We start from the raw sequence: 17,934 nt of genomic DNA on the forward strand, positions 1-17,934 counted from the left end.
TTTTACATACGTGACCGAACACTTCTTCATGTTTCATGCAACACACTTTAAGCGGTCACGTTTCTTTTTTATGTAAGAACTTTGGAATATATGGATTCATGACTTGTTTTTAGATTTATGTAAGCCAATATGTTTATAAATCTCTCAAATGGCGTTTTTCTTAATAATGATAAATGGCGCGTTAGAGTCTTTTAAGACCTGTAGCTCTAATAAACAAACGGCAAGATGTCCGCAAGGTTTACTTCCATTTGCATTCTAAGTTTTACTCGAAAACTGGTAATCCATAAGTGTATGAAGCAAATAAATACTAAAATTTAATATCTATATATAGAAAGCGTAATCATGAGCAAAAATTAAAATTTATTCAGACTTAAATATAAAAATGTATATTTTTTGGTCAAAACCTTCAAATTAATCCGCCCAAATACGACCGAATTTCTTGGTAGTTATAACCCATTACAATTATAACTACTAGGTAGTGACCCGCGCCTTGCGCGGGATGAAGTTGTTAGCTAAGCAATTTTTCGAAATATTAGAAAGTATATATATATAGTTTGGAATTTGGGTTTAGTGTGTTATTTTTTTTGGTGTTAAATCTCGATTGTGCTGCTTTTACGGCATAGACGATGCATAACTCGAAATTTTTTATTTTTGGTGTTTAATCTCGGTTTTTTTTGGTGTTTAATCTCATATGTAAAGATAAACATATGTAAAATCGAAAAATACTAAAATTCCATTATAAAAAAAGATGCATAACTCATCCTTTAAAATACAAAGAATCCTCTAAATAAAAATAGGGTATTATAAGACCAAAGCAAACTTAAAATTAAATAGAAATAACTTTGAGGCTTCAGTATTCGCGTATTGGAATCCTGCAAAAAAAGCGTAGAAAATATATTAGGCAGTTTCAATTTTTCCTTTCTAAATATATACTCATATTAAGTTACAACAAAGAAAATTATTCTTACTGCGATTTGAAGAAACGAATGTCTGGAACGTCAATATCAAAAAGGATTTCAGAACCACCTTCAAAGTTTGTAACATATTTGAAGCCACCTATATAAAAATTAAAACGATAAGAACGCAAGAACCTGTTATGAATTAGAAACAGTCAAAATAAGTTTTAATTACCTGCTCCCCACTCAATTCGCCATAACCTTAGAACACACACTACAATATCAGCCGTAGTTGAACGCCAGAATCCGTTTAAACTATGGGCTAGAGCTCCATAAGCAACACACTTAATATGCTTGTAACTGTCAGTTATTGTTAATTAACCTGTCAATATACAATGATATATGGTCGTATTGATATAAATTAATCTAAGAAATAATAAGGTTAGAACCTGAGGTCTATTAAGGAGAACTCCAATGAATATACAATTTGATTGTAAACGTTGGCAGGTTCAGCTTGCTCATGAGATATAAGATCTCCTACACGAACCAACGCTCCACATAGATCTACATAAGAAATATTTACTCGGCATTTAGTAAACTTAGTCTATATTATGTAACAATATAAGATAAGCTAAAGAATAATGAACTTACCAACACAGTACATAGGATGATAAAGACCACGCTTTATACCACGAAAGTTTGCACATCGTAGAAAATAAGAACCATTTATTGGTTCTATCATCGAAACCAAGGTCTCTTCAGTGAACTTGATAGTGTATTTATTTTTTGTGGTTCTTACCAACCCACCAGCGTGTTTTATTTTGAAATTGACTATCTCAACCCAGCTACCTTCATTTAGCTGGATGTCATTAGGTAGAGATATAGCATAGTTCAAGCTTCCTTCGACTGTTACTCCCTGTTTGTCAAAAAGAACTGACTATAAAAGCAATACAAATGTGATTTGTAATATTTTCAAATTAAGAGTCGAAAACTTACTTTCTCATCTCCCAGGAGCATGACAGAGTGATGATCTCCACCTCTTTTCGTACTCCATTTCCTGATGATCTTGACGCGGATTGCAGGAAATGGGAGATTAGTTTGCAAATTACCCAAAGAAATGAAGTTGGCCATCGCAAATTCTGTAACAATTTTGACTGAGAATGAGTTATCTTTAGGGTTACTATGCTTGCTTTATATACCTACATATATAGGTATTTCCGCGAACCCTAGATAAAACTTAGTACGTGATTTGTGTAATAAATTGCTATGCAGAGAATCAAAAGATTATTAATGACATTCCTTTTCTGCATATGAGTTAAATTTAGTAGATATACAAATGCAGTATTTTATACATTTACTTTCTCGGTTTATGAATCTGAGTTAGATTTGGGTGATATGCCTTGGAGAGAACTTCGATTATAAGATTTTATAGATATAGTCGATTTTGTGTTCTTCATTAATATTATCGATATAGGAAATTATCCTAGCTGCTGTATTATGACTATATATATCATTGATTTGTAAATTAAATGCGTATCTTTTTTTCCTTGCAAGTTAATTTAGCAATTGTTTGGTAATAGAATATATATTACTATAAGGACATAAATGTCTTCCTTTTGAGATTCATAAGTTTAGAAAAGTGAGGTTGAGAAAACAGCACTTTTACAGTGTTTTAAATAGAATAATGTATTAGTGATTTTCCGGAAATTTAAGTAGGACACTTATTAAGTATATAAACTAAAATAAAGATTTTGTTAATATTAGATGATAGCTTTTATATTATATTACACGAATATAATTAGCTGGAGTAATATTTATTTATTTTCGATGCAAATATGTCTAAAAGGAAACATGGGTATAATGATATGCTGCAAGTTTGAATTAAATAAAAAATAATAGTGTACATAGCAACTTCACAGCTTAAATTCGAAAAATTGATACTGGCCAGCAACAATGCAAGAAAAAATAACATCCTACAAATTTGAGGTCTTCCGAATAAACTTCAGTTGACTTGTCCATTAGTTCTCCCTACAATTACATAGTTATAATAAATTGTTTGAAGGCATAGGGGAAATATGAAATATAAGAGTACACGATTGTCATACCTTTCATGCATAAACACTTATTTGTTGACAGCATTGAAGAATAAACTCTGTTATTAACACATAAAATATAGTAAGCAACATAGTCAATTTATATAAAATTAGAACACTTCTCCAAAACGATTATAATTTGGAAATACAGTTTCTAAGCTACTCGTTTATACTTACTTGTGTGTCTTTCTCTTCAAACAAATTCTGAAAAACTTCCTTGTAAACAACATTCATGGTTGAACTCTGTGGGCACGCCCCATCTTTGTCTGTAATTAAGATCTTTAACCCTTTCCTGGACTTCACTCGAGAGACAGCTACATACAACTGGCCATGCGAGAACACTGGTCTAGGCAAAAACAGACCCACTTTCGCTAGTGTTTGTCCCTGGCTTTTGTTTATTGTCATGGCAAAAGCTACTTTCAAAGGAAATTGTCTACGCCTCATCTTAAAAGGAAGCTTAGAATCGGTAGGTGTTATCAGAATACGATGTAAGAAAACCTTCTCACCTGCTCTAGTGCCTGTAATAACCTTAGCTTCGAGGAGATGATTACCCAGTTGGGTAATTTGCAACCTTGTCCCGTTACACAGACCTTCGTTAGTATTAAGATTCCGCAATAGCATCACTGGTGTACCAATCCTCAGCCGTAAAGAATGATTAGGTAACCCAGATGCTTTGATACTATTAAGAAAGTCAGGTGTGAATACAGAGTCATCTTTCGATTTAGTATCAGCAGGATCAATACTATCTGAACTCAAATATATTCTCTCTTCCCCTGAAATATGGGTGGTACAATAGACTCAAAATATAAACTTCCGAACTTATAAAAAAAAAACTCTATACTAAAGAGAGTAATTATAAAACAGAGATAAAGAGAATCTTACCAGTTAGGTGATCCAGCATGTAGTTGTTAATGACATCGACATCTTCATTAGTTGGACACAGGATAGCTCGCTCTTGAAAAAATAACGGGTCTTTAGAGTCTTTGAATGTAGTCCCATATACTTCGGACACTATAGCCTCAATAGGATCATTACATTGTGTAATCAAAAGATCCTTAGGAATGTCTATCATAGTTTCACCAGTGTTCGGCTCATTTATCTTTCCATCTCCTACGTCCAATATCCATTTTGAAAATTCAGCTATCTCCGCAGCTGCACTATGATTTTGTTCTGAAAAAAGCCTCATATTTTTGGTTAACTCCAAAACTTTGCAATATTTCCACAAAAACGATGAGTTTAGAGCAGCCATAACTATATCAGTTCGATTTCCCTTAGGAATAACTGGTAATATTTGTCTGAAATCACCTCCAAAGACTACCACTTTACCACCAAAAGGAGTTTCATCGGTTGTCTTCATAATGTCACAGAGACTGCGATCTAAAGCTTCAAAGCAATGTCTACTCATCATAGGGGCTTCGTCCCAAATAATAAGAGACGCTTTTGAAATTAATTCTGCCTGATCACTACCTGGTTGAATCTTGCATGTAGAGAATTCATCTGGGTTAATTGGAATGCTAAATCTGGAATGCGCTGTTCTTCCTCCAGGTAGTAGTAAAGCTGCAATTCCGCTAGAAGCAACATTTAGAACGATATCACCTCTTGAACGTATAGAAGCTGAAAGCAGATTCCAGATAAATGTTTTCCCTGTTCCACCATATCCATATACAAAATAGACCCCTCCTGATGATGTATTGACAGAGGCCATTATCTCTTCGTATACTGTCCTCTGCTCATCGGTCAACTGTCTAAACAGTTCCTGGTGTCTAGTGCGCAACTCTTCCTGAGGGTAATTAAGTTCATCTTCGAGAAGCTGATTACCATGAGAATATTGATCATTGTCAACTGGCTGAGGCATGGTCTTCCATCGTTCCAAAGATGTATTATTTTTTCGCAGCAACTTATCTATCATCAACAACGTGATATTCTCAATCTTTTCTTCTGTCAAGATGAGATCTGCAATAAAATCATGTGTTAGTCAATAATTAATTTGTAATGTAAACTCTCGCTTTGATATTAAGGTAATGAACTAACATACTTGGATTTCGTCGCTTTTTTCGTTCAAGGTAAAGAACATCTTCGGATAATATGTCTTTGGTGGAATCCCAAACCAATCTCGGCGTCGATAAGCTTTCAGATAATAACATCTGAGCAAATAGACGTCGAACATAACTTCCTGTCGCCCAAAAACTACATTCTTTTAGAGCTTCAATATACTCTTTGTCATCATCCAACAAACCAAGCTCATAACAGACGTCCTCAAAACTTGGGTAAAGAATTCCATCTACTGTCTTGATGTCATCATATGACCTTGGCCCTTTAACCTTATTAATCAATACCCTCAGATAAAAAAGTTCTCCAGCACTTGGTGAAACAGGTGTCAACCTTCCAATAGCAAAACCCTTCTTCCGTTTTTTCCACACAGTAGCCTTCGCATCATATATGAATTTAGTTGGAAGTTCTGCATAAGTAAGTAGTCTAGCTTCTGGATAATTCTCGCAACAATCAAACCAAGCTAAAAACATCGTTTTGGTTGTTTTAGCACGAGCCATTACAGTATCAACTGTATCACCCTCTCTATAAATCACCGGTTGATCTCCTTCTAGGTGAAACGTTAGTTTCTCAACAGGTGTAGATCGATAATGTGTTGGAAAGGCTAAAATTCTCCATGTGGCTTCGCAAGCAGAAATGTACCTAAAATTTTAAAGAAATATCAATAAAATTCCAATTAAAAACATATGAAAATATTTAATATAAAAAACAAATTATATTGTACACCATGATAATTCACATAAAGTTTCATTAAAAAAAAATACACATAAAGTCTAATATACTATTTGTATATGCATAAAGTTACAAACCAGAAATATGTAGTTTACCTGGCCTCGAAATACTTTTTAATTTCATCAACGGTTTCTTCCTCATCACCCTCAGCGGGGTTTGCATTATTTCCAGAATTAGTAGTATCTGAATTATCCTCTGACGCCATGGCATCACTTTTAGATTTCTGAGTTACTGTTGCAGTAACACAATCATGTCCTTTGTTGATGTACTTAAATAGATACTTAATAGATCGAGACTGGTTACACCACTCGACATTGATATGTGCATTGTATCCAAGAAGAAGCTCTTTGTTATAAGGAACGACAAACCTGTTATCCAACTGAATACCCCTTTTCTCAATGAAAGCACCATTATCTCTTCTCCGGTATACAGGATAGCCTTGTGAGTCAACTGTTGTTTTCTCTACAATCTTCCTAGGAAAGAATTTTGAACACTTACCATCTATCATGCAGGGAGAATCCTTGTTAACAACACCACATGGACCATGAATCATAGTGTCTCTCACGATTTCATACAATATAGGTTCTTCAGTTCTCTTAGGAATCTCAGCTGATATTATGCGATCAATATCCTCAGCACATGGAAATTTGTCTCTGGCATCCATGAATAACAAAATATGAGCATGTGGAAGCCCTCTTTTTTGAAACTCAATCGTGTACATGGCTGAGATAATAGACATGAATATGTTAAATACGATTAAAAAAACAAATTACACTAATTGTTAAGTATATATAATTAATATTTACTATTATTATCATCAAAAAAAATTACCCGAAACTGTTTTTCCAAGCAAGTGCTTCTTAGTTAGATCATCCATCAAGCTATCAAGCTTTATCTTGAATAATCTGCAACAAAGCTCTGGCCTATCCTCCGATCTCAAGTTATATTTTGCAAAATATCTCGTCAACTCTGGCCATTTAGGGTTACATGTGAAAGTGATAAATAAATCAGGGAACCCATAATATTTGCATATAGTCATTGCATCCAAATACATCTGATGCATGTACCGAGGCCCACCGGTGAAAGATGAGGGAATTATGATACGGTTTCCTTCAATAGGAAGAGAGGATAAACCCTGATTCGAAGCAGCCACAAACTTACTGAAACTCAAAGACCTTAGATTCGCCTGGTTTTTCCTTATGTACCGAAGCCTATGAGTTTCGATCATTGTATAAGCATCGACCAAAAACTGCTGAAGTAAACGCCTTGAAAGAAGAAGTGCTTGAGAACCAACTTTCCGGATTTGAATCCGATATGCAAAGAATTCTCGCATACTAATATTCGGTTTCTTATTTTTCTTGTTTCCTGTATAACCATGCTGGATCCCCAATCGAAATCCATCTTCTCCGTAAGGGAATATTAGAGGATATTGAAGTGGTAAATAGCAAGGGTGCAACTCATGAATCCTTTTCAGCTTTCCCGAATTTTTCTCCAGAATAATATCTCTTTTATCCATGTTAATTCGGAAATCTCCAACAACTAACCCAGCAACTTCAGACGATGTAGGGAGATTGTATACTCGTCCATCCTTTACACGGTTATGGATAAGTTTCAGACACAGCTCCTGACTATCTTCTTCATCATTAAATCTGTCCATTGCATTGCGGAACGTCTTCACATGGACATTACACTGTCTTAACATATTCATAATAGACTCCACCAAATCTTCTCTGATTTTACTTCGCTCAGAATTACCACTGTAAATAATTAGACAAAACAATTAATATTTAAAAAAATATAATATTTAACTTGATATATTCAAAACTATTTTCCATCTTTACCTCAATGCTGAAATTCTGTTCTGAACCTCGTTCTCAGTATCATGTATGTATAACTGCGAGAACTTTGCTTTCTCTTTGGGCTTAGGTTTCATACTCCCAATCAAATGATAATTCTCACCATGTAGTTTAAAAACTTTAGGACCTTTTCCACTGTTGACGGAATTGTCAATCTTTCCTCCAAGTGAAGTAAAGGAAAACATCATATTCAGTGATCTAATATTTTCTCTGAAATGCTTACTGATAGCATCGTCGTTGGTTAGAAGTCCTTGTAGAAACTCCGGGGGTTCCTGCAGTAGTGGAAGTTTGATTTTCCCCCTCATACAACACATCGTGAAAACAGCTCTTTTAGCTTTTCTATTCTTACTGATTCGCTCATTATACCAAAACAATGCTCCGCAAACTGGACATTCGTTGTCAATATCACCGTCATCTTTGTAACCTGTACAAAAAAAATGTTTCAAATAGGATTTTTCTTTACACTCATCGAGTTTATAAATTTATATAAAATTTACCTTCTTTCGTTACGTTCGACAAAGTCTTCTTCGACTGGGTTCTTCTACGTTTTAATTTTGGGGCATAATCAATCCTTCCAAGAGATGTAGATGCGTCATTATTGTAGTCCTCTTGGTGTTCGTCAACTACTTGACTTTCATCCTCACTCTCTGTTTCTGAAAAGTAATGATATTCATTCTCCGCATTGCTTGTATCTACATGCCAGATATCGTCACAGCTCTCTGAATATAATCATTAAAACGACATTACACTCTTAATTAGCCTCAAATAACTATTACGCTTGAACATTGTGAGTTTGTAGGAGTCTAATAAAACAAATTCATAGATAAATATACGACATAAAGTAGTTATACTAACCTTCAGAATCAGAATCTGAGGCAATGGGTGAGATGACCGAATTACGGGAAAAATTGAATTCCCTAATGTTCATAGGACTTGCATCGGTTGATTGCTTCTGGCTATGTAGACCTCCAACAACACTACTCTGATAATTCATTGATTGAAGCAAGGAGGTAAATGAATGTTGGTTGGGTAGAAACGTGGGCGGGTTAACCTGAGGACTGCCATAGTTAAAAGAATTAGACTCCAAAATTGTATTTTGTGTAACCATTGATCGAAGTAAGTCTGTGAAACTTTCTGGACCGGGTATCTGAACGTCAGGGTTATCAACTGCACTGCAATTCGACTGGATTTTGCCATTGTTTTGCTCAACTGTTTCCCCACTATGACGATGCCTTTCCCTTCCAGTGAGTTCAAAAGATGATAAAGTACCATCTGCTAAGATTACAAAGAAATTATTTTTCATGGATAAAAAAGAGTAAAATATATTAGTCGAATACATAATGTTCTTACTATGAGCTGAAGAGAGTGCCTGACTACCACTTTGGCTTGTGTGGGTAAGAGTAGCACTCTTTACTTCAACACAATTTCTCTTTTCACTAAGAATGTTAACCCGCTGAGATCTAGCTTCTTTTGCCATGTTAAGATTGAAGGACTGCTTAGCCGTAGACGAAGGTGTCCTTTTATCTCGCAAAATGTTAATCCTTTCTGTCCTTGAATTTCTTTGAGACAGTGTCGTTCCATCGTTTTCATCAGTGGCACAAATATTAGTTACATCACTAAAAACTCGGGTGGTAGATTTCATAGTCGGTGATTTTGAAAGAATATCATGTTCGCTTCTTGAAGGCACTTCCTTCTTATTGTTTTCTGATGGATATAAAATCGTTAGTATATAGATAATACAATCGAGATATTTTTCAAATTAGCTTCTACCTTGCTTATGTCGTTTCGGTTGAGGATTTTCTTCACCATTTTCCTTGTCATTCTTATGTCTCTTTCGGTTCATGATTTCTTTTGTATGCTAAAATGAAATTTCAAAAATGATGTTCTAGATTAATAGTTCTTCTGGTTTCTTAAGCAAAGTATGAGACTAACAATGTCAGGAAATATTTTCTTTCTTTTTTCCAATTTAGATGTAATATCTGTTTTCCTAATACTAAATCGAATTCACTGACGTCTCAAAATACATTTACAAATTTCAATATACTGGTTTCCGTATAAAAAACTAAATCTGACAACTCGAATTAACCTGCCCTATGAAGATCGCCAAAAAAACAAACGATTGTAAATAAATATAGGGTAACGGGTAAAACAAAATCTAATAAAATTGTTTTAGTTAACATATGCAGAAATTGATATAGTATAAAGTACCCAAAAAATTCCGTGCCTGCAGCCTTCGTTAACCATATACTATATATTAAGGGTTCACGAACATAATGTGCACATTCTTTCAATAAGTTTAATCGTTCGCGAGAAAATTAAAAAATAGCATTGGATGGTAGAAATACTTGTAATAGATAGAGGCTTCTTATAAAAAAAATGATAGGACGATACATAGCTCAAAAACCAAAACCTAATAATATTTCAACTAATAAAAAAAAACTCAAATATAAGAGAAGAACATGTTAAGAGAAATAAAGCCTCAACAAAAAAATCCTCCGGGATAAACTGATTTAGCCACTTTTATCAATCTTTGCCTTTTTGCCTCGATGATTACATGGAGTACTGGTAACACAATTCTGGTCCAAGGTTTCCACATATCTCTCATAAGGTGTTCCTATATCTTTTGCCGGAGTTATATCACTTGGTTCACCTGCTTGGAAAGACTCCAACATTACAAACATGGAACCCTATAAGCGATATGAGATTATTAAGAAAATGGTTAGAAAGATATGTTGTTATAAAAATTTTTAACGCTAAAGAAAAAAATACTAACATTCGGGTCGACCTCCGTATCAACCGCATCAATTACACGTGTAGTTTCAAGGAAATATATCTTGTATGGATGGTCATTAGTGCGATTAAAACCAACTGACTGTCCAAGCCTGAAATTGATGAGTATCTTTGAACTACCATCGGATAGAAGTGGATCAAATTTATTAACTAATTCTTTCTTGACAGATGCATGAATCTCCACACCCTGTTATGTACATTGGCAAATAAAATAACTTGTTTTAAACATCTTGTTTACAAATACGGTTATATTAAAAGCAATTAGAATACAAAATAACTCACCTTATCATCGACCAAGACCATCTCTATTGTTAAATCTCCTGCAGCAGAATACTTCTTCCAGAGACGAATGATCGTAACCCTGATCTTCCACGTCGTTCTAAAAGGTTTCAAATCAGTCAAAGAACTGAAAGAAGCCATACTATTCATATCCAGAGATGTATACAGACCTTTTTATAAGTTGTAGGTATGACCTAATAGCGGTGGCTCATAACAGTTTATATAGTTTATAAGATGACAGTGAATAGGTTATGGACAATATTTTCTGATAACTATAAATTAGCGTAGTGTCCAATAAATGAAAAAATTAATTGTAAAAATTGTAGTATTGAAAAGTAAATATACATAAAATTTGGAAAGTAATAAATAAAATTATATGTGAACTAATTAATTTGTAATATCGTTAATTTACATAAAATATGCATGTTGAACGAATATTCACTTTCCAAAAATGATGATTTCGTAGAAATATTACAGTGTTTATATTAAAGTTTGACACTTCTCCAAGATTATAAGATTTTGTATTCAACTAAATATTTATAGGGCCAGATTCAGTATTAATTCATTAAGAACGCAAGTTATATATATTTTCATATTAAAAAAATATTTAAACGTAATATACTTGCTTCCAAATTCACTAAATACATCTTAAAGCGTTGTCTACAACCGAATAAGGACTCTAAATAAATTCATTTCACGTGAAGGAAAAGAGAATAAAGAGACTGGGACGTGTAGCTCCTGGTGACAATTTTGAGGAAGATTGTGTAGAGTCTAGAATGTTTTAAATATCTAGAATGAAGATATTTGTTAGTTAACAAATTCATATGAAGAAAATGGATAGAGATAACGTGACAAAATAGAGGCTTTCATTATAAAATAACAAAATCAAAACACAATGGAAAAAAACCAACAAAGATAATGAGAACGCTAAAAAGCAAAAGCCAATAGTCAAACATAAAAGAAGAAAACCTTGAATGAAAATAAAAAGCCTCTAACAATACATCTTTTTGCTACAACTCATTCAGCCACTTTTATCAGGCTTTTCCTTCTTGATTCGAGTTGTACACGGTGTCCTTGTAACAGAACTCTGATCAAATGCTTCCTCCAAGTTAACAATAGGTGTTCCTCTGCGTTTTGCGGGAGTGATATCACTTCCTTCTCCTTCACCAGAAGACGCAGGAGATACCATGAGAGAACCCTGGGTAAATAACCAAAACGTTATAAATTAATTCGCAAGCTAACGAAGTCAAATGCAGCTGAAAGTAATTTAAAAAAATTGAAAAAACCTCGGGTGCATCCGATATAATAGAGTTGTCTTCTGTGTAAGTTAAACATGGTATCTGCTAGTATTATAAGTAGACATATTAAGCCCTCCACATAATAATGGTTACAATAAATAACTCAATAAGCTACCAGTTTATCAACATACCTTTGGGTCCGAATTTTTATCAAACTCACTGATGATATCAACGCTGGTGATAATCTTAGTTACTTTGTAAGTGCCATTCTTATAGAGAAAATTTTCTCTTTCAATACCCACCTTGAACAAATATGTCTTTCCAACCAAATTCAGAAGAGGAAGAGGTATTAGATCCGGTTCCTCGATCTACAAAACGATTGATAATCAAGTGGACTCAATTATAAGAACAGAAAATAATACTTACGAAAGAAAACTGATATGGATAATTAGAATACCTCATCAACATTCGGTCCAACCAATTCAAGGCAAGGCTGATGAATTAACTGAATTGCAAGATTGTCGAATAGGAGGAACTTCGAAGTGCCGGTGCCGTCAACAACAATCAAATGCAGCTTGTACCTATACATATGAACGAATCAAACTTGCATTTTATAATTAGTTTTCTTTACGTTAAGTAAGGATATTATATAATATAATAAAAAAATAAAAAATACCTTGGTAGAAGTTTAGGATTCGAAACTTGGCATTTAGAACAATAGTAGCTAAACATCATGGGATTTTCATCATCCTCATCATCGACAGCGTCATTCGGCACATTCAAAACCTTCTTCGCACAGACTTTGCAGCTTAAATAATACCATCCCATATCAGGATCAATGCCTGCAATGGTGCACATCACAATACACTTCTCAACCTATAAATTAAAAAATGAATATTAGTAGGCTGACGTCAAAAAATTTGCCACTATATATCTTTGTAAAAACAATATAAAATTCAGCCTCTTTATACCTCTCTAGATTCAGAAAGCTGAGCAATGGTTTTTCTTGGGGTGTGTATAAAAAAATCATCCTTTTCAGAAACACCAGAAGAAATAGACAATGGCTTTGCCTCGACAATTACTACAGACAATTCGTCCTTGGGCAACCTAGTAACGAAGATACTTGGATTGCTTAATATAATGTATATTTTTAAAGTAAGGTTACAAAATTGATATTTAGACGTACACTGCAAGAAAATCTTGAACTTCAGACATGGGTGGATTTAGTTGCACTTCGGAGACATTGTATGCATTTGATATACTGCGTTCATCTGCTTGTATTAAGAAAATACAAATTATTGTATATATTAAAATACTTAACACACAAGAAGTTGGCAAATTGTTAAATTTATATATATCTAATTTTTAAAAATAACTCACCTTTCCAAACTTTGATTTTCCCAAATCTGATAACACAGATAATAGCATGCTCACTACGCGTTTGGATAGCTTCCATCACATCAATTGCAAAACTTCCCCACAAAACAGTACGTAGACGTTCATCACTATAAAAGCATTTGGTTAGTTTGGATCGTGATCACAAACACTGAAAATTTCAATCAAATTAATAGTCAAAAAAAAAAATACCCGGCATTCCTTAGTTCCAAGGCCATCTTGTTTGTCTCTTTACCATTGATTGAGAGAACTTCAATTGGAGATACTTCAACAATTTGCCCAATGACATCTGTGACAAGTAAACAATTTTAAAAATTAGTATAATAAAATATAACAAAGTATTATAAATAAACACTAAAATTAGAGGCCTAAACTACTCACCAACCAAGTAGTCCGAATTGAGCGACCCATCAATAATATCACGGTAGTTTACAGGATCAAACCCAGAAATCACAATAGGCAACTCGCAGTTTCTCACACGTGTGGTTTCAAGGAAAGAAATCTTGTATGGATGGTTAGTAGTTCGGTACGAACCATATGAGTGACCAACTGAGAAGTTGATGAGAATCTTCGAATCACCCTGTGACAGAACGGGATCAAATCGATTCACCAATTCCTTCTTCACGGAAGCATGAATTTTGGTTCCCTGAAATAAACAGTGGCAATAAAAAATCGTTATAACATATCTTCCAGTAAAATATAATTAACATTACAAAAAAAAAAATCGCACGTTAGAGTCGACGACGACCATCTCCATTGTTAATCCTCCTGCAGGGGAATACTGCTTCCAAAGACGAACGATCTTAACCTTTATCTTCCACATGGATTTGAAAGGTTTGAGATCAGTTACACTGCTGAAAGAAGACATGATTCTTCCCAAATACGTGTATTATTGAACGGCAAGAGAAGTTGTATGTCTGATCTATTATCGGTGGTCTTGTACCTCCTTTATATAGTTGATAAGATATAAATGAGATTAGATATCGACGATATAATGTGAGAAATATTTAGTAAACTTGGGTACCAAGCAATACAATGAAGCATTTATGTTTATTGCTTTTGCAAGTAATTATATACCAAAACTGCAAGGAAACATGTATAAAAATGTAAACAGGCGAATATTTATATTCCAAATCGATTATTTGGATCAACGATAAGTAAAATGTATATTATGTAGATCTAATAAATCGGTTAATATATTAATGTTTGACGCTTCGCCAAGTATACTAAATTGAATGACAAAATATATATATCTTCATCGTCAAGTCTGTAAATATTTGACATTTAATAACTATTCAAAATTGGCAGTTTGAAAAACTATGTTTTTCTATAATTAATAGCAAAGATTTAATACCCCCTATAATTTTTAATAAAATTAAGGTGACCCTTAGAAGTTATATAAATTATAGTTCGAATGTAATTTTCCGAACAATTAAAATCGTTAACAATCTTCAAATTAACATATAACTAAAAATGCAGTGATTTCAAATTAAGGTTATCATAGATAATGGTAAAATAAGTTCGTCAGTTGAGGTCATTAAAAATTATTTTATCATGGTTTCGGATATTAAATTATTTTATTACAGACAGTCAACATGGAATATTATATAATTATTCTTTTAGTTACCAAAGTGATATCACCTTATCAACTCACTAATTGTATAATTTTGTTTATATGATTACAGATATTCGTGAAAAAAATAGAGGCTTTTATTATAAAAAAAAATCCCAAAACACAAAACCAACGCAGAAAATAAAATTGATAAAACCAAAAGCAAAAACAGAAAAATAAAAGAAGAACTTTAATGAAAAAAAGCCTCTAAAAACTTTTCTTCCTCCTATAACTCATTCAGCCACTTTTATCAGTCTTTTCCTTCTTGATTCGAGCTGTAATCGTGGTGCGTATACCAGAACTCTGATCAAATGCTTCCTCCAAGTTAACAATAGGCGTTCCTCTGCGTTTTGCTGGAGTGAGCTCAGTTGTTTCTCCTTCCCCATGAGACTCAGTAGATACCAAGAGGGAACCCTGGGTATACAACGAAAAAAGTTTGCTAATTATCACAAAACTAACTTGTTCACATGCGGTAAAAAGTAATTTAAAGAAAATGAAAACAAACCTCGGGTGCATGGGAAACTATTGAATTGTCTTCTCCATAAGTTAAACATGGTATCTGGAACAATTAGAAGTATAAAAATAAAGAAAAACAAAGTATAATGGTTATAAACACGAACTCAATAAATAACACGGAAATAGTAATACCTTTGGGCTGGAATTTTGCTCGAACTCAGTTATTATATCACGGCTGGTGATAATCTTAGTTACTTTGTAAGTGTCTTTCTTATAGAGAAAGTTTTCTCTTTCAATACCAACCTTGAACAAATATGTCTTTCCAACCAAATTCATAAGAGGAAGAGGTATAGCATCCGGTTCCTAATCTACACAACGATTGATAATCAAAATAGCCTCTATTATAAAACAAAATTAAGTGTACCGAAAAAAACTCCTATAGATCCCTAAAATACCTCATCACCATTGTGTCCAACCAATTCATTGCAAGGTTGATGAATTAATTGAATTGCAAGATTATCGAATAGGAGGAACTTCGAAGTCCCCGTGCTGTCAACAACAATCAAATGCAGCTTGTACCTATACATATCAATTTATCAAGCTTGCATTTTAGAAGTCGTCTTCCTTATTATATAATACAATAACAAAATCAGATAATACCTTGGTAGAAGTTTAGGATTTGAAACTTTGCATTTAGAACAATAGTAACTAAACGTGATGGGATTTTCATCGTCCTCATCATCAACAACGTCATTCGGCACATTCAACACCTTCTTGGCACAGACTTTGCAGCTTAAATAATACCATCCCATATCAGAATCAATGGCTGAAATGGTGCACATCACAATACACTTCTCAACCTATAAAACAAACCATGAATATTATTATTGTCAGGTTAAACATATTGCAAACATATAAGTTTGTAAATACAGTGTAAACTTCTAACTCTTTTTACCTGTCTAGATTCACAAAGCTGGGAAATGGTTTTTCTTGGGGTGTGGATAAAAAAATCATCCTTTTCAGAAACACCAGAGGCAACCGACAGTGGCTTAGACTCAACAATTGCTAAAGTCAATTCGTCCTTGGGCAACCTAGTGACGAAGATTACAAATCTTTAACTTACACTGCAAATAAGTATAAAAAATTGCTTTATAGACTTACACTGCAAGCAAATCTTGAACTTCAGACATGGGTGGATTTAATTGCACTTCGGAGACATTGTATGCATTTGATATACTGCATTCATCTGCTTGTATTAAACAAATACAATTTAGTGTCTGAGGTAAAAGTAAAAATAAACATTAAAGTTCGACAAATTTCTAAACATAAAAATATTTTGTTTTTTTAAACTCACCTTTCCAAATTTTGATCTTCCCAAATCTGATAACACAGATAATAGCATGATCACTACGCGTTTGGATAGCTTCCATCACTTCAGTTGCAAAACTTCCCCACAAAACAATAGGTAGACGATCATCGCTATAAAAGCATTTGGTTAGTTTTGATCATGATGAGCACCACTGAAAAGATAAATAAAATTAGTAGGACAAAAAATGTACCCTGCATTTCTTAATTCCAAGGACATTTTGTTTGTCTCTTTACCATTTATTGAGAGAACTTCAATAGGGGATACTTCAACAATTTGCCCAATGACATCTGTGACAAATAAAGATGTTCGAGCATTAGTATAACATAATATAATAAAAAAGATTAAAATAAAACACTTAACTATAGTTAACAATACTTACCAACCAAGTAGTCCGCATTGAGAGACCCATCAAGAATGTCACGATAGGAAGCAGGATCGAAACCAGAAACCTCAATAGGCAACTCGCAGTTTCTCACACGTGTGGTTTCAAGGAAAGAAATCTTGTATGGATGGTCAGTAGTCCGGTACGAACCAAATGAGTGACCCACTGAGAAGTTGATGAGTATCTTTGAATCGCCCTGGCACAGAACTGGATCAAATCGATTCACCAAATCCTTCTTCACGGACGCATGAATTTTGACTCCCTGATGTGAACATTGCCAATAAAAAAAATCAGTATTAAATATCTACCATATATAAAGTCTTTTAAGCACAAAGAAGATAATATATCTCACATTAGAATCAACGACGACCATCTCTATTGTTAATCCTCCTGTAGTGGAGTACTGCTTCCAAAGACGAATGATCTTAACCTTGATTTTCCACATGGTTTTGAAAGGTTTGAGATCACTTACACTGCTGAAAGAAGCCATAGTTTTGTTACCTTAAAGGGTATAAAGAATGTCAAGAGAATTGTAGGTGTGATCTACTATCCGTGGGCTTATATAGTTGAGAAGATATAAGGAGATTAGGTATTGACGATATAAATGTGATCAACATAAATTCACCTTGGCTAGAAAGCAATCGAACGAACCTTGGGTAGAACGCAATATTTACATTCCAAATAGTATACCTCGATATATTAAATATTCTACCTTGGGTACTAAGCAATATTTAGATTCCATATAGTTTATTTTGGTATACAAAAATAGGAATGAATTAATAAGTAT

The 17,934-nt window shown here is 33.7% G+C and overlaps 3 protein-coding genes across 3 annotated transcripts; all 3 read right to left on the minus strand.

Annotated features, from left to right (window-relative positions):
- Positions 1 to 3,018: 3,018 nt before the first annotated feature.
- Positions 3,019 to 8,620, minus strand: LOC130495784 (uncharacterized). Its single transcript, XM_056987296.1, has 9 exons — positions 8,482 to 8,620; positions 8,124 to 8,345; positions 7,612 to 8,050; positions 6,602 to 7,527; positions 5,866 to 6,493; positions 5,025 to 5,680; positions 3,872 to 4,942; positions 3,167 to 3,762; positions 3,019 to 3,048 (listed from the first exon to the last, which is right to left on the minus strand). Exons 1-9 carry the CDS (start codon positions 8,618 to 8,620, stop codon positions 3,019 to 3,021), a joined length of 4,707 nt encoding a protein of 1,568 aa, XP_056843276.1.
- Positions 8,621 to 11,716: 3,096 nt separating this feature from the next.
- On the minus strand, positions 11,717 to 14,196 carry LOC108830017 (uncharacterized). The gene is made up of 11 exons (XM_056987297.1): positions 14,059 to 14,196; positions 13,710 to 13,974; positions 13,521 to 13,617; positions 13,314 to 13,405; positions 13,120 to 13,204; positions 12,905 to 13,040; positions 12,610 to 12,809; positions 12,391 to 12,514; positions 12,125 to 12,301; positions 11,982 to 12,035; positions 11,717 to 11,893 (listed from the first exon to the last, which is right to left on the minus strand). Exons 1-11 carry the CDS (start codon positions 14,194 to 14,196, stop codon positions 11,717 to 11,719), a joined length of 1,545 nt encoding a protein of 514 aa, XP_056843277.1.
- Positions 14,197 to 15,177: 981 nt separating this feature from the next.
- LOC108833455 (replication protein A 70 kDa DNA-binding subunit B-like) lies at positions 15,178 to 17,637 on the minus strand. The gene is made up of 11 exons (XM_056987298.1): positions 17,500 to 17,637; positions 17,145 to 17,409; positions 16,956 to 17,052; positions 16,751 to 16,842; positions 16,558 to 16,642; positions 16,352 to 16,487; positions 16,057 to 16,256; positions 15,852 to 15,975; positions 15,589 to 15,759; positions 15,446 to 15,499; positions 15,178 to 15,354 (listed from the first exon to the last, which is right to left on the minus strand). The coding sequence occupies exons 1-11, from the start codon at positions 17,635 to 17,637 to the stop codon at positions 15,178 to 15,180; spliced, it is 1,539 nt and encodes a 512-aa protein (XP_056843278.1).
- Positions 17,638 to 17,934: the final 297 nt, after the last annotated feature.

This window comes from Raphanus sativus, chromosome 6, assembly GCF_000801105.2.
Source record: "Raphanus sativus cultivar WK10039 chromosome 6, ASM80110v3, whole genome shotgun sequence".
NCBI lineage: Eukaryota > Viridiplantae > Streptophyta > Magnoliopsida > Brassicales > Brassicaceae > Raphanus > Raphanus sativus.

Coding starts and splice junctions, on each gene's coding strand:
- LOC108830017 (XM_056987297.1), bottom strand. CDS start 14,196: ATGTCTTCTTTCAGCAGTGTAACTGATCTCAAACCTTTCAAATCCATG. Junction 13,406..13,520: donor TTGGAACTAAGGAATGCCGG/GTATTTTTTTTT, acceptor TTTGTGGGGAAG/TTTTGCAATTGATGTGATGG. Junction 12,036..12,124: donor ATAAAAATTCGGACCCAAAG/GTATGTTGATAA, acceptor TAATACTAGCAG/ATACCATGTTTAACTTACAC.
- LOC130495784 (XM_056987296.1), bottom strand. CDS start 8,620: ATGAATTATCAGAGTAGTGTTGTTGGAGGTCTACATAGCCAGAAGCAA. Junction 8,051..8,123: donor GTCGAACGTAACGAAAGAAG/GTAAATTTTATA, acceptor TTTTTTGTACAG/GTTACAAAGATGACGGTGAT. Junction 5,681..5,865: donor AAAAAGTATTTCGAGGCCAG/GTAAACTACATA, acceptor TTAAAATTTTAG/GTACATTTCTGCTTGCGAAG.
- LOC108833455 (XM_056987298.1), bottom strand. CDS start 17,637: ATGGCTTCTTTCAGCAGTGTAAGTGATCTCAAACCTTTCAAAACCATG. Junction 16,488..16,557: donor GTTCAAGATTTGCTTGCAGT/GTAAGTCTATAA, acceptor CTTCGTCACTAG/GTTGCCCAAGGACGAATTGA. Junction 15,355..15,445: donor TAGTTTCCCATGCACCCGAG/GTTTGTTTTCAT, acceptor TTGTATACCCAG/GGTTCCCTCTTGGTATCTAC.